Below are 15,839 nucleotides of genomic sequence, written 5' to 3'. Positions count from 1 at the left end.
TGCTTTTTAAATAATTTTGATAAGGACGTTTCAGACGGCACAAATGTGTTGTAATCTTCATTTAAAGTAAGTACGTTAGTAGGTAAATTTAATTTATATAGCACATTTAAAACCAAAGTGCTTCACAGTGAAAGAAAGAGGCAAAAAGGTGATAAAGGTGATACTGAAGGATTGTGTGCATGATTGTAGTGCAGATAGAGATGCATTTTGCAAGGTACTCCGCAAAAGCCACAGGAGCAACAAATCTGAGCTAGAAATTCTCCTTCAGCATGACAGAAGACCCCTGAGTACCTTATTCTGAAGCTCAACTGAGGAAATGCTCAGTAGGACATTGTGACATTGGTAAAACCAAGCTAAATTCACATTATCAATCCAGTGTCAGAGATCATTTCGAGGAATCTGAATGCCAAAAATCTGTCAATAATAAATCAAATTTGAGCTTTTATAAAGAAAAAAACCCCAGCAAATACATGCATTTGGAAGTCAGTTTTCTTTGTATAGAAAATAAGATGGAACAAAAATTTGCAGTTTTTAAATGTTTTGATTTCATGGTTCAATCACTGTTTGCTTAATGCAGAAACACCATAAGGAAGCTGAATGTTTTCTTTTTCTTAATCCACCAAACCTTTTTTGCACAGCTTCCATGTATACAGAAATCTGATCAGGATGCTCGTCACCAGGCTATGAACAAGTATCCTGAATAATGTGTGTATGGAAACACTGTGTGATCACTGAGATACGCAACATTAGCTTGGTTGATGAGGCACAAAAACGCCTGGTCATGTTTGCCTTTTCCTACACTATGTAAAAGTTCTCTCTCCATGGAGGTATTGAGGATATTCTTTTTATCTCCCTTTAGAGGAGTCATAGGTTTTTGAATCCTTGCACCAGGTGGGAGAAAAATGTTCTCCTTTGCCTGAAAACCCTCTGTCAGCGTGCCCTTGAGTGAGGCACTCAACCACTGATTGCTCCAGGAGGCTCTCTGAATGTGGTTGTACAGGTTCGCTGGACGTGTGACTGAATGGAACATTAAGAAAATGAAGCAGACTGTCAGTGAAAAAGTGCACAAAGCTCCACTGACCTTCCCCGGAAAATAAAGGTCAGAAAGTAAAAGACTCAGTGCTTATTACTGAGTAAGATGTGAGGATGAATATACACTTGGTCTTGGATCCTCTGTGCCTGTAACCCTCTCATGCCTCAAGATCCTACCAACCTTATCAGCAGCAAATCTACATAGATTTGCATACAAATGAAGGCTGGCTTGCCACTGACCTAGTTGGGTCCAGACTGGATGCTAACCCTTCCTGACAGGTCCTCCCAGAGCACTGACCAGCCATACTCTACATCTGCAGCGCCAGGAAAATACAAGGAAAAGTTCTACTTTGTCATTCCAAAATTACCTTTGACTTTAATGAACCAAACAAAATGTGGGATATCCGTAGATGTGTTTAATGAATACTTATTCCTCACTGCTTTCATCAGACTTTGTTTCTGTTCACCACATTACTGAATACATGCTTTTGAGTATGTTTGTGGGCAAATGGTACTGTTGCCGTTAATTAGATGTCAGTGTTCCCTCTAGGATGGTGTTGCAGCACAGGGAGACTCACACGTATATTTAATTTATCTGTTTCTGTATTTTTTGAGTGTGTGTGCGTCTGTATATACTGACAACCGTACCTGCCAGAACCAGGGAGGTTTTTAAGACCTAATAACATACAGTACAAGTAGACCGTTGTTGTTTCTGAAAATCCTATACATACTGTATAAATAATATATATAATATGTAGAATATGTATCTCAGACTGGGGAACTACGCATCGCAGTGCCCCTGTTGCATAGTAAAGCATGCTGCTAACAAGAAGAAAAAAACTGGTACCTCCTGTTTAATTTTGGATCATGATATATCTTCTAAATGTTCATTTCAGCTTTATATTCTTTCCAACTTCCTATCAAATGGCTGCATCTGCATCACTGTATGACTTTAAAAGTTGCCTCACTCCCATCTTCTGTGACACAGATGACAAAGGCTAGGAGGAGCAAAGTTTTTAGCAATAGGATCCTGAAAGAAATTTGGCAAGATGAAATGGCTGCAGGATCGAAATACTCCAAGCTGCAGGCTTTATTTACATCACCCTAAATTAAAATAAACTTGTGTTCTTTGTCTTTTCAGTGTTTAGAAAACAGTTACTATCACAGTTTTAGTTTTAAGTGCATCTGCAATGATTCAGCCTGACAGTGAGGGAAGATTAATCACTGAGTTATTGAGCCTATGACATGATGACCAATCCCATGTGTCTAAAACCAGCTAAAACCATGTTTATCAACTATCCAAACTAAGCCTTAGAAATCTACAGTGATGCATGAAGCAGCGTGCATCTCATGCTTGCTTCCAATTTAATAATTCAAGCGATTTTTGGTGGGTCATTGGAGACAGATTTGACACCTACATAACAGCCATCATGTTTTTCTACTTAAAAAAAAAAAAACACAAAAGAGAGAAGAAAGCTCAATAAGTGTCTGATGAATGTTGGACATGGCCGGTGTTTCATGTGTAGGAAGGGTTCATGTTGTCTCTGTAAAGATGAACACTCTCAATCATATATTGAACAGCCAGCTTGAAATGCCAAGTAAATGCCTCATGCGATTTGCCAAACCACAAAGAGCAAACCACCCTAATAGCTGGCCTCAGAGGGATAGATGGGAGTTTTACATGGTAGAGTACAGATTCAGTTAGCTTCTCATCTCACAGCACTTCCCAGCAGGAACATTTTTAAAAATGTTAGAACCCAGCATAGAACAGTGTGCAGCAAGATGTGCCTTCTATTCCATGATGCCATAAAGACGAGTCACAGAACACTGTCTGCATATACACTTGCTGATTCGGTCAAATAAAAGACTCCTTGATGTTACTGATGATCAAACCTGATGCTAGACATCTCTACAACCTCGATATGATATTTAAGGCTCACCTTGCAAATCTTGTAGAGTGAATCTTGTCCATCTCCGTCAGAGTCCTTGAAGTAGTCGTGAGCAGGAAAGGTCCGGTGGATGTCTCGGGTGATGACACCCTCCTGGGCTGAATCCTGCAACACAGACGCGTTTCAGGGTTTAGATATGTAACTAAGGGCGGCACAGTGGTGCAGTGGTGAGCACTGTCGCCTCACAGAAAGGTTTCAGAAGTCTTTCTGTGTGGAGTCTCCATGTTCTCCCTCTTCCTGCGTGGGTTCTCTCTGGTACTCCAGCTTCCTCCCACAGTCCAAAGACATCAAGAGGGGACGAGGCTGATTGATACTCTAAATTGACTGTAGGTGTGAGTGTGAGTGTGAATGGTTGTCTGTCTCTATGTGTTGGCCCTGCGATGGACTGGTGACCTGTCCAGGGTGAACCCCGCCTCTCACCTGAAGGCTGCTGGGATAGGCTCCAGCCCCCCTGCGACCCTTAATAGGATAAGCAGTAGAAAATGGATGGATGGATGGATGGATATGAATCTTAATCAAAACCAAATACGGATGCACATCATGCTTTTATGTCCTGCTCATCCATGAAAAAGGTGGTAACATTTAAATGCTGCATCCACTAATTTCTGAATAGATTCTTAAAATGAAAAGAACAGCAAGAATGCTTAATTCGGCGATAATTTTAATTGATAACCCTAAAATTGTTCAAAAGCATTCGATCTGAAAAAGGACAATCACACTCAGATAATCAAATTACTGTGATGTCACTGGGTTTAGTGCTTGTTTCCTTCCTACGGCAAGAGCAACCCCCAGACCTTCATCACTTAGTCTGCACCGTCTAATCCACAGCCACTGCAGTGCACACACATACACACAAAATACTTGTTTCCTGTGCACTCACACACAGACTTACGCATTCGTTCTCCCTCCCTTTTTCCATGCACACACACACAGTCAATCATATGCACACCATCACAAACACACACTGCGAACGCCACCGAGGAGACGACTGGTAGCACAGCATTTTCCATCAACTCACTGTAAGCTGCAGATAAACCAACCCTGAGCCTGACTGGCCTTGATGTGCGTTTGTGTGCATTAGAGAGAAAATGGGAGAGTTTGTGTGAGACAGGGAGTGTGAGAGAGACATTTCATCTTTCTTACTTCTTTCTTCTCCTGACAGTAGAGGAAAAAGGGTGAATTTATGTTAGAATCATCTGACGGAGGGGAAAGGAATTCCATTGCATTTGTGGAAAACAACTGCAGAAATGATCATACTTGTATGATCAACTTATCTCATTTTTTGGCCCGCAATTTATTGTACCTTTATGGTCTGGACACAAAAAAGCTGTCAGTTATTGCCAATAATCTGTGTGTGAATATCTGAAAACCCAACAATGAGGGAGCTTTTTGTATAGTAGCACTTCATAATGGCCAGGACCTAAACAAACATACCACAATACACAGGTCACGATATGATTTTATCACGATAAACGAGGATATGATACAATATTAAATGCGATACTCTGTCTCTAGTCAGAACTTGCTGTGTATCACCTGGGTAAGCTAATAACGTGTAAATCATAACATAATGATAACCCAATGGACAAATTAAGTCAAAACTATGTCAATCAAACATGCAGGCAAATTTTTATTGATGGTATTTTGCGTCATGATAGCGCCAGGAGAAGATCACTTGTGTTTAAATCTATACAAATATTTGGAGGCAAAAATGCAGTGTGCAGTTTCTTAGCTCTTTTCACAATACAATTTAATCGCAATAAATTATAATGTCATATTTCCACCTGTAATCTTTAAAGACATGCATTTTTTTTCCATGACAGATTAGATGAGTAAGTACTACATGAAATGAAGCATTTTCCTCCCATCATCGACCCTTAAAGACCTCCTGTCATATGTTTGTAAGGCTTTTGATTCAACACAGTGCAGCGGCTTAACTTCTTTTTGCCTCTTTGCACAAATTTAAATTCCCATTACTCTATTTTTCTTCCTCTTCTTCGAAAATATACTGACATTCAAGTTGTGCCTATATTATTTTCATAATTATCTATTTTCTTGTATCTTATATGGTTTTTGAATAAATGTATACCTTTATAAGATCAACAAAAGTAGAGGTAAAAGGGGAAAGACATGCAACGCTGGTGCCCAGCCAGACCAGGATGACATGGCTTAGGTACGTCACAGTAGCCTGTCGCCAACCAACAGTGCCTGATGACAATGTTTTCGTTCCAGAATCAATGTTATAAAATGTGACAGCAGCTTGTGTTAAATGGCAATTTGTATAATCAATAGTTGCTGGAAGTAGAAATGACCACAACCAAAGTATGATGCATCGAAAGTCATCTTAAACACAGTGTTAGCAGTTAAGATAATCATAGTTCTTTATTTACTACATGGTGCCAATTGCCTTCAGTTGGGAATGGTTGCAGATTGGGTGTGTGACACTAAAAAAGGAGAAAAGAAACAAAACATAAGACTGCCTCAGTTTTCTGGAAACTTGCCTGTTACTCTTTTTTTTTTTTAACAGCTTTCTATTCCACTACTTAATATGCTCGAAATGAAAAAAAAAAATAAAAAAATTGGGGGATATTTCCAACTGACACCCTTTTTTTCAACAGCAACATATCCACACACACACACACACACACACACACACACACACACACACACGTCACTGGATTTGATAGATGCTGCTGGCACAGCCATGTTTAATGCTTTAATGAGATTTGTAGTGTGGAGGTGGTGCGTCGTTCTATGCATTATGCCCTGGAGATGGAACTAACAGTTTTACATTGTGTTCTTCAGCTCTTCAGGAATGACGGCAGTGTTATTTGAGATGTTGAGGTTGTTTTTAACGTGACAGCGAATTCCCTTAACAGGACATATATTTTGTAAATTACATTTCAAAGCATAGAAAATATTTTTGGAACCTGACCACACACACACACACCCACACACCCACACACCCACACACACACACACACACACACACACACACCTTGGTGAAGGCTGATGACAATCATTCACCAACCTAGCCAGATACAGTCTTTATTGTCCCACAGGAAACACTCGAATGATTCCAGCTCTGCACGAATCAGTGAGGAAGCTTGATTAGCTACCATTGCAGACAGACATGGCCACAGCTACACCCCGCTCTCTTCTCCAATTCCTGGTCCTGTATCGACATCATGACTGCAATGTGAACTGAGGTGCTGATTGGTGTCACTTTTACTGTTTACTGTTATGAGTGCAAGGCGTGTCATGGCCCTGTTTCTCATGTCCCAGAGGGTTGGGGCACGACACAGCACTTCAAATGTAATATAAACTTGTGTATCTGTTGTCCCTCTGCCCTCAGTCTGCTGTTTCATTCCCCTGCTCATATTGAACTCACCACATCTTCATGTACAAATTCCAACTGGTGTACTTTTTTTACACGGTTTATGATACCCATTCGTTCAGTCCAGTGAGCGGTGTGTTTGGTGTGTTAATGACCAGTTCTTTTGTCTTTTCAATGTTGCAGTGGAGGTCGTTGAGGGTATACCATTGTATGAAATGAGAAATTGAGTGTTGATGGGCTGCGGTGCAGTAAATGTCATTCAACAGCCCCAGTGTCAGAGTATTTGTACGTAGTATGTATGGGTGAGGGGCTGGTGCAGTCATTTGTGTCAAGTACACATTGCCAGGCTTTTAATTTCGGAAGGGCCAAGGTAACTCTGGCTGGCTCGTTTGCTTACATAAGTTAACAGTGTTTCCCTTTATTTGATGGTTTCCATCGGATAGTCTCACTAAAACAGAGAGACAGATATCATGCTGGGGCAGAACTACTGTGCCTGGGTGATCATGGGATTTTTGATAATTTTCTCAAACATTTTAAATGCAGAGATAGAACTGTAGCAGGTATTATTTACCCCAACGTTGCAGCCCAGTGATGATGTTTGGTGATATTACTGTGGCCAGGCTTACAAAAGTGTAGCTCAGAGAGTTGAAGTTGAGAGGTGGTGGGCTGCAGAGGATGAGCTGGTCGAGTGCCTGGCTAGTGTTGTTGTTGTTGTTGTTGTTGTTGTTTTTCAAGATGTTGCAGGCAGTCTGTCTTTATTCAAAGATTTTCTCATTCTAAAAGCTTTTCTTTTTTCACAAGCATAAGCTGCCATCTTCAACCTCTACTGTATCGCAACACTAGATTCAAGATTTGTCACCTTCGTGTAGGTTCGCTTTCATTCTCCCCAAGAACAGTGAAGGTTAAGAGGTGAACATTATCCCACTGCTTCTATTGAAGCTGTAAAAAAAGGAGAAGTAAATATTGACATAGTTTGGTTTCCTCCTTCTTCATTTACATGAGGTGAGAGATTGATGTTGAATCAAATAAAGATCAGTTAGTCTGTAAAGAACTTAATTATAACTAATTCATGTTTTACTTTTCAAGAGCAAGCCCATCAATATCAAACACATTTAATGTAATTACCATGGTAACCTCGGTGAGGTCCAGTAAAAATCTGGTTGACAGTGAAACTTGTAAACACTTTGATTTAATAAACCACGCATGCCTCTGCTAATTAGCAGCCTCATTACTCAAAAAAACACACCACCAAAAAAAAAAAGGAAAAAATGTCCTCTGCTCTGCTTCATCTGTTTCCTTCCTTTTGAAAAAAAAAAAAAAATCCCTCCAGGAGTATGGCACCTACGGGCAGGGAACAGATGAAAGGTCACAGGGATCTTGACCTTTGACCACTAAAATCTGATCATCAACCACTGTCATCCTTGAGTCCAAGTCAATGTTTGAGACCAATCTGAGAAAATTCCCTGGGCTTACCTGAGAAGTTCAACTGACGAGGACAGTACGGAGAACCAACCCGATGACATCACGCATTAACAGCTGTTTATTGTCTTCACATCAGAATATTTGTGAATCTGTAAGACGATGCAATCCTCATACATACTGTCATTACCACAAATAAATATATAAAATTTGTACAAATACTACATTTAATCTACAGTATAATGGTAAATCAGGAGCATGGAAATCTGATATGTTGAGTGAATATCAGAGTAAATTGATAGTGGTAAACTACTATCAAGTTCTTTTTTTAATTCACTGCACACACAATGCTGGACATGCATATGCAGATGTGAGCCATAATGATGAAGCTCCATCATGTGAACAAGGTAAACCAGGCAGGGTGCATGAACATGAACAAGAACATAGATCCAAAAGGTTCTGTCACACTTCTCTACTCACGCTGTAGGAAGTTATGAAGAAATATTTTTCAGTGAAAAAACAAAAAAAAAGCAACCCTCTTTACACCAGTAATTACATTATTTCTGTCACACAATAAAATATTTCAGCTGGTAGCTGGTAGACCCATTTGAATGTAATACACACATTATCTGTAACAAATGCACATATACCTTTGGTGATAAATACAAAAGTGGAACAACTTTGAGGCAGTTTTTGTTGCCCAGCCCACAATAAACATAATATTGCCGTAAGGAGGAGAAAAATCTATTAAAAAAAATACACGTTGTAGAGCTCTGTGGAAATGCCACCATTTAAATATATTTTTAATTATCAGAGGAAACCGACTGAAGGAGGGTGACTGGGTTTGTGCACATAGGACTGAAGTTAAAATGTGTGTTTTGCCCTCTAACAGGCTGACTGGGTTTAAAAGGAGCAAAGCCAGAGGTTTTCCCACACTGCCAGGAATTTAAGCGGTGACATGGTAAGGTTATTGTTCTAAGACTGCTAGAGAGAGAGGCTGTCATAGCCTTTACATGGACTGCAATATTCCAATGTAACCTGATGAACAAAATATTTAGAATAAGACATGTAAACAGCAGTTTCTGTTGTCCGTATATGGGCACAACCAGAGAAAATTACGATGAAATAAGTCATTGTGCATTTTAGACGTGCTTACACATTAATGGCTCTATGTCCTTGTGGCATTTTCACAGCAGTTTGGGACACGTGTGACAGCCAAAGTACTGACAGCTAGCCTCCAGCAAGTGTTGTAAACTTGGCTTAAAGCAGTGTTCTGCAGAATTAGCAAGAAAACACACACCAGGGCAACAACACGACTATAACAGCTTTCATATTAACGTGGTGTTTGTGTCTTCTGCTCTGTAGCATGCAAATATGATATGAATGGAATATTCTATAGGCAATTTATATTAACAACTTAATTGGAATTGTAGTCTTAATTACAATAAGGTCAGTTGTTGGATTATTGCAATTCACGTAAACAAAGTTTGCAGCACAGGCAGAAGATGAGAGCTCATCACGATTATCACCAGCATCATTCCACTAAAAGGAACATTTCTACCAGCTGTTTTGCAGGAGTATGATGGCACCTTTCTGCAGCTTGTAAGTGTGTGCAAAAGAAATCTATATACATATGCATGAGGGAACCCTTAGCCAGTATACTTATACATACTCCACATGCAAATGTACGCCAATGAATGCAAGGAGGGAAAAAATGTCAGTGCACTGCAAATAAAATCACATCCAAACCCACATAATGTCAGCTTTAACTCTCGAAAAAAAAAAACCACACACACACACACAAAGTAATCATGTGTGTTGTATGAATAAGATACATATGCAAACACTGGCATGTTCACAAATGAGCTGCAAGGTTACACATCAGCACAGGTCCTCCCAACAATTTGCAGCTGACATATGAAGGGGATTTAAAAAGCATTAGAACAGGCAGGGGGATTACATCAACACTGCCCAATATCAGTCTGTATCCAATGTCGTGTGTGCGTGTGTATATACCAATAAGATGGTGCCTTTTTAACAGACTGACTGACAAGGAGAAGGAAAGGAGGAGGAAGTAAGAAAAAGAAAGAGCAAAAGGGAGAGAAGATGAGAAAGAGAGAGCGATAAAGGAGGGAGAGATATGTACATGGTAGGGGAATGAGAGACTACCTCTAATTGTAGCCTGGGGGCTTGTTGGGCAGACAGTCCATTAGTCAGACCTCAGCAACAGGTAACCTACTTAAACACACACCTCTAAAAATAAAAACTGCTGATGTGTCTGCAATCCACCTCAACATCCCTTGATATCCAAAAGCATTTCAACTACAGTGGCCTGGCAGAAGCTGCCAAAGGTCCAGACAGGGTCAAGAGGTTTTCCACTGCAAAATCACTGCTTGGAGATTGTCAACCCCTTTATGGGAGCATCACTCCTGTGGTCAAACTGTAGGACCAGTTTTATCATGCAATAATTCCCCACAATATTTTATCCTACTATAAAATATAGAAATCTTCATCCATCGGTTTGTCTGTCTTACAAACCCATTCATCTCCTCACCGGCTGGCTGAAACCATATGAAATTGCATTTGGTCACAAACTATTGCCATACACAGTAATGATGAATATTATTTATTTAGCAGTTTTATACAAAGCAATGCTTCAGCCGCCATATTCTTTTTCTGACTTAAAAAAACAGTGCCACTCTACCATTGCAGCCCACACTGTGGTTCGAGGGTGGAATTGATTTGCATCACCTTCCTCTACCTGTTGACTCACATAAATGAAAACACAGACAGGTAGGCTTAAGTGAGTTGTTCTATTCACTATACATTTGGATCAGGCCAAAACACATGACAAAGAAGCGGTTTCAAATAGAAAATGAACCGCCTCTGCAGGATTACTGGTGATGGAATGTGGTGAAAGGGCACTTGCTTGATGGGGGATATTTTAAATGTTAATCAGTGCCTTGGGAACTCTGCCTTAATTCATACTGAAGGCAAACAGGGGAACACCTGTCATTTTATGATAAAAACAACTCGATGAGAAGCTGGTACAGCTGTGTGTTGATATCCACTTGTTCCCTGTTAAGTGTGGTTCTGAAACTGACTATTTAGCTCCTTGTTATCCTTCACCTCTCCATAGACTATGATGACCTTGGTGAAATCCAGACATGCTGCCCTGTATCAGGCAGATAAGTCCATTTTTGCCACTGAGAAAATATCACGAGACCCACTATATTGTAATATTCTATAATCTGAGAGCACAGCATTACTTTATCTTCAGACTGATTATCTTTTCAGTGTTGTCACATGTGAATCAAGTGAAGAAACAGTCGAGGGAATCTAGAGATCCTGCACAGGAGGAGCACAAGGACAGAGGCTCAATGATGTGATAAGACCATGAACCACATCAGAAGATGTTAGTTTTTCTTAGTTTTGGTGGTGTTCTTGACGTAGCTAAATCAAAAATAGCTGTTCAATGTGTAATAATATTGGATAATTTATGTTAAGAAAACCTGTACTTTTTTCATATGTCTAGTAGACGGTAATGCTTTTGTAAGAAAGAACTTTACTCAAATATTCATAAACACACCCTTAGTCGTGCTGTATATATAGAGTATACTGTACATAATGTACGGGTGAACATACACCAATGATGAATAATCATTTGCATTGTGGAAATGCAGGATAAGACACATACAGTATACAAAGACTGGCTGACGTAAACACACTGCTACTGTTCACCTGTGAAAATGAGCTGCAATGAGACATGCCAGCGTTGATTCTCTCAACATTTTGCAGGGGACATGATAAATATGGAAGGATTTAAAAAGTATTACTCATGGTAAAACACTGTTTCGTATTACTATACTGCTGTGCAGTGTGGGGATTAAGTAAACTAACATCAGTAGAATGGTGTATGTCTCCTGTGGTAAAAATCAGATATATTCTGCTGTTGATGCCACTAGAGAACAAACAGCAAAATTGATGACATTTGTTTATGATACACGATCCAACTATTCTGGATGGCTGTGTGCTGTAGCTTCAGGCAACAGTACGGATGTGTTGACTAATCATATACTTCTACATGGAATTGATGCTGTGAAGTACGGCGTTGGAACCAGTACTCCCACTATCCTGCACCATACCTTGCACCTCCTAAGAAATCCCACTGCACATCACGGAGATGCAAACCCCAACAGCTGTGCCTGTGCCACTTTCCAACAACACACACATGACTGCACCATCTCCTCTTCTGCTCCGAGCTCTTTTCTTTGTCATATCTATTTCAGTAAATGTAACTGTTGAACATTTATGAGCACGATCTCCAAAATGATTTGCTTTAAATTTTTTCCTTTTTTTCCCCAAAGTCAACAAAGGGGCATAGGAGCCGTGTAACCAGCTAGTGTGGAGTCGGTGGAACTGCAGAGTGACATAGCCGCAGATTACTTGGGAACACTTGAACTGACGTCAGCGTGTTGCGTTATGTAGTAATAGAAGCTCAGACGAATTACGATGACACTGATGTGTGCTCCACAGCTCAAAGACAGTATGTTGCTTTTGAAGAATGAGTCTGTCTGTCTAGACGCATCAATGAATCCTGCGACAATGTCTTACAGCTAAAAAAAAAAAAATCAGCTGCCACTACTAATGTCTGCTGGCATTTGAAGGCAAGCCAAAGTAGATCCACCTTTGTCTGTTACAGTTATACGGAGAGAAGCAAACTCCCAAGTCACTTCTTGCTTCTGACAATGTTACATAACTCCCGAGTGTGCAGGGGGCTCTGGGGTGCTGGCTGGTGAGCCCCCCGACAGAGAACCAACACGCTTTGTTAAACCGACAAGGCACAAGTAATGGGTTCAGACAGCTGAACATTCAGATCCCACTAAGTCCCGACGTTACATCCCAGCCAATCAGAAAGGATGCTGCTAGCACCAAACCTATAGAAGCAACCATGACGATAACCTGCTCCATACAAAGTCAAACTGTGTTGACAGAATAATTACAGCAAGCGAGCGCAGCGAGAGACAAAGCCCAACATGTAATGAAACAGCAGTGATCACTTTATATGATAACTGGCATTGATTTGTCTGCCATAAAAAAAAAAAAATTCTGAAAATGTGTCAAAGGTGTCAAATTGAAGTCACTGGATTGAATTAATATCAGCTTGGAAACTGTCTTAAACAGTAATCAGCCTCTGTTAAAACAAAGACTAAGCAAATTCTATCAGGTGGATTTACAGGTTCCACGTCAGGTTTTGCAGTGAATCACCGAGGCTGACTATGTGTTACTTACCTCCGTACACTGTCAAGACCTAAATATCGATCCTTTTCTCAGTCAGAAGGCTCATTTTCTCCCCCTGGCAGAGTGATGAATCAATTGAATAAATTCAATGCTTTTTTGCTTTCCCTGTGATGGAAAAGAGGAAAGAAAGCGTATACTGTACAATCTAAGAGCATTATGTAATGAAACAGAGGGTATAGTATGTTTTCTTTTATTTTTCTTCAGCGTGTCATGCATCAAAAGTTGCACAACACCCACGGGTCCGCTTGGGCTCACAAGACTATGAATAATAATTACATAATGAGGGTGACAGACCAGTTGTGACACATCTCCATACATGTCAAACCAAATATAAACACTGTCCTGCTGCTTAGACATATTATAAGGCGTAACTTTTGCACCACTAAAGCAAAAACACAACATCATTATGTACATTCTGAAGATTTCTTCTGCAGACTTCAATAAATTTGGGTTTAATGTTAAAGACAAGGTTGCTTTTTGCGCATTGTACTTGTTTGAGCCTTGTTTGTTGTGTGTTCTGTCTTTAGTCTTTCTTGTTGAAAAAAAATCAAATACTGAATAAATGAATTCTGCTTCTTTAAAACCATTAAAAATCATTGAATACAAAGAAAACTGCAGAAAATGAATAGATATCTTGAAAAAGTAGATTAAGGGAATTTGTCTTTAGAGATTTCCCTTTCCGGTGGAATTTTGCGGAGATATGTGTTATGAGAATAAATGTTTGTTCAGCAAACATTTATGCACTGTACAGGTAAACCGAAAATGCTTTGTAGGCATTTCAAAGGTCTGTCATCCATTCCCACAGAGACAGAATTTTAAGCGAAAGCACAATTTGCAGCTTGGAGGCTTCAGGAACATAACCTGGTCTTGTGATAATAGCACTGAGTGACACACTGAAAATTGCATAGTGGAGCACAAATTTACAAAAAGAAAAAATAGAGGACCAGCTCTTTCCAATAATCTCTATTCCTTATAAACTGCATGATTTGAGTCAATCCAGCAGAATACATCATTAATACGTCTAAAGTTGAAGGGTCTATCCTTAAATTTAGATACGTCTTTAAGAATATCCACAAAGTAACACAGATTATATCATAACTTCAAAGTCCAGCTTCTTGTCATAACGCTGTCAGACAGCCAGAAATGATCATGGCAGCACTAGCCTGTCTGCTGACACACCTGCCTCACCTAAACACTGCTCATTTCTCTTCATTTCAGTGGGACATAGTGGGATAATCTATTGGTGTGATATTCAGAGGACAGCAGCCGGGTAATTAAAAACCAACACCCCTGAGGACTTTGTCCTTGGTTGTTGGCAGGGAAGAGGCTTCCCTGGAGGGTTGAGTGTGTAGGGGGGGAACAGCTGGCCCGCCTGGCAGATTGCAAATTCATCTGTCTCTGTATCGCTGCAGTGGCATTTTAATGGCCCAGCTGGGTCTGCATTTCGATAATTCAGAATGCAGACCCAATGTTCAGACAGTAAGCAAATAATGAAATTCCTGATTGCGACTGCAATGAAACTGGTAACTTGTGAGTAGGTAAGAGTAAAAAAAAAAAAAAAAAAAAAGTAACTGGATTGGTAGTTTTGGTTAACGTCTCTCTTTAATTATGTAATACCATTACTGATGGCTCAGTCCTCCATCAATGTTTATTGATAAACGTTAGCTAGTTAACTAAGTGGTCAAGTACACAAAGAATTTGCAGAGCAATTGTCTGACAGACGGCGTATGACTGACACTTATTTGAATGTTTGTTAGTGTGTTTGCATTCTGATTTCTGTTTAAATATCTTAATTAAACCAGCTATGCAAAAAACTTAAATTATCACCGAACCTGCAAGTTAACGGTGATATTCTTGTTTTTCCTGGCATCAGGCGGCTGCCTTTAGCCGGTGAACATCGTGGAGCGTTGTGCATTTCCCGAGGCAGACATTTCCCTCAGGAGTTGATAGACAGTAAAACCAAAGCTAAAGTAGTGCTAGCGTGAATGAGCAAAGTCGAGTGCTGACCAGCTGGTGCATTCAGCTGAACCAACATGCTAGCACTGGTTTCTGCTCATTCAGTGTACATGGTGGCGCCTTGTCTGCATTCTGGAGTCACAAAGAAGTGAGGCAGGAGGGACAAAATGTCTTCTGGACTTCAATGCCTGTTTGTGAGAACTTATAAGGCAAACAACATTTTTAGGGTGAAGTATCGCTTTAATAAGCCTGTTTGTGTTCTATTGAAATTGTGTTAAAGGCAATAAACCTCAAAGGTACAGTTGAGGATAATTACTTTGGCAGCATAGCTATGTTATAGTAGCACTATTACAACATTTTGCTGCAACATGACAACACTTTGAAATATTTGGGCCTTTACATTTACCTGTATATAGAAGAGAAATACTGAGCTGCATTAAAATAAATAGGAAAAGCATGCTGCATTACTCCTGCTGGATATGGTGGTACACAGGTTGAGATGCCCTTCTCTCCCTCTCTGTCTCTCTCTCCCTCTCTCTCTCACACACACACACACACACACACACACACACACGACCATCGCAAGAGGTCAGTGGATAAAGTGCATCCCCCCAGGTAGCTGACATTTTCTGTGTGTTGCTGTTTTACTGGAGTATATGAGTTGAGACTGTTATGTAGGGACAGAAGACCCCAAGGGACAATGGAGGTGGAGTGAATAAAGGGTCAGATACTGAATGGGTCAGTCTGCATGTATGCGTAAGAGAGACAAGATATATGTGTGTGTGTGTGTGTGTGTGTGTGTGTGTGTGTGTGTGTGTGTGTGTGTGTGTGTGTGTGTGTGTGTG

At 40.1% G+C, this 15,839-nt stretch overlaps 1 protein-coding gene across 1 annotated transcript in view; it reads right to left on the bottom strand.

The window, feature by feature from the left end:
* rabgap1l (RAB GTPase activating protein 1-like) overlaps positions 1 to 15,839 on the bottom strand; it is a 94,999-nt gene that overhangs the window by 32,141 nt on the left and 47,019 nt on the right. Inside the window, exon 14 of the mRNA XM_086225275.1 lies at positions 2,973 to 3,086. Coding sequence (XP_086081401.1) covers positions 2,973 to 3,086 — 114 coding nt within the window. The remainder of the gene's footprint in view (positions 1 to 2,972; positions 3,087 to 15,839) is intronic.

The sequence above is a fragment of the Aulostomus chinensis genome, chromosome 14 (genome assembly GCF_037954235.1).
Source record: "Aulostomus chinensis isolate RoL2024-O1b breed Wild chromosome 14, RoL_Achi_v1.0, whole genome shotgun sequence".
NCBI classification, from domain to species: domain Eukaryota; kingdom Metazoa; phylum Chordata; class Actinopteri; order Syngnathiformes; family Aulostomidae; genus Aulostomus; species Aulostomus chinensis.
This window is presented reverse-complemented; position numbering and strand designations above follow the sequence as displayed.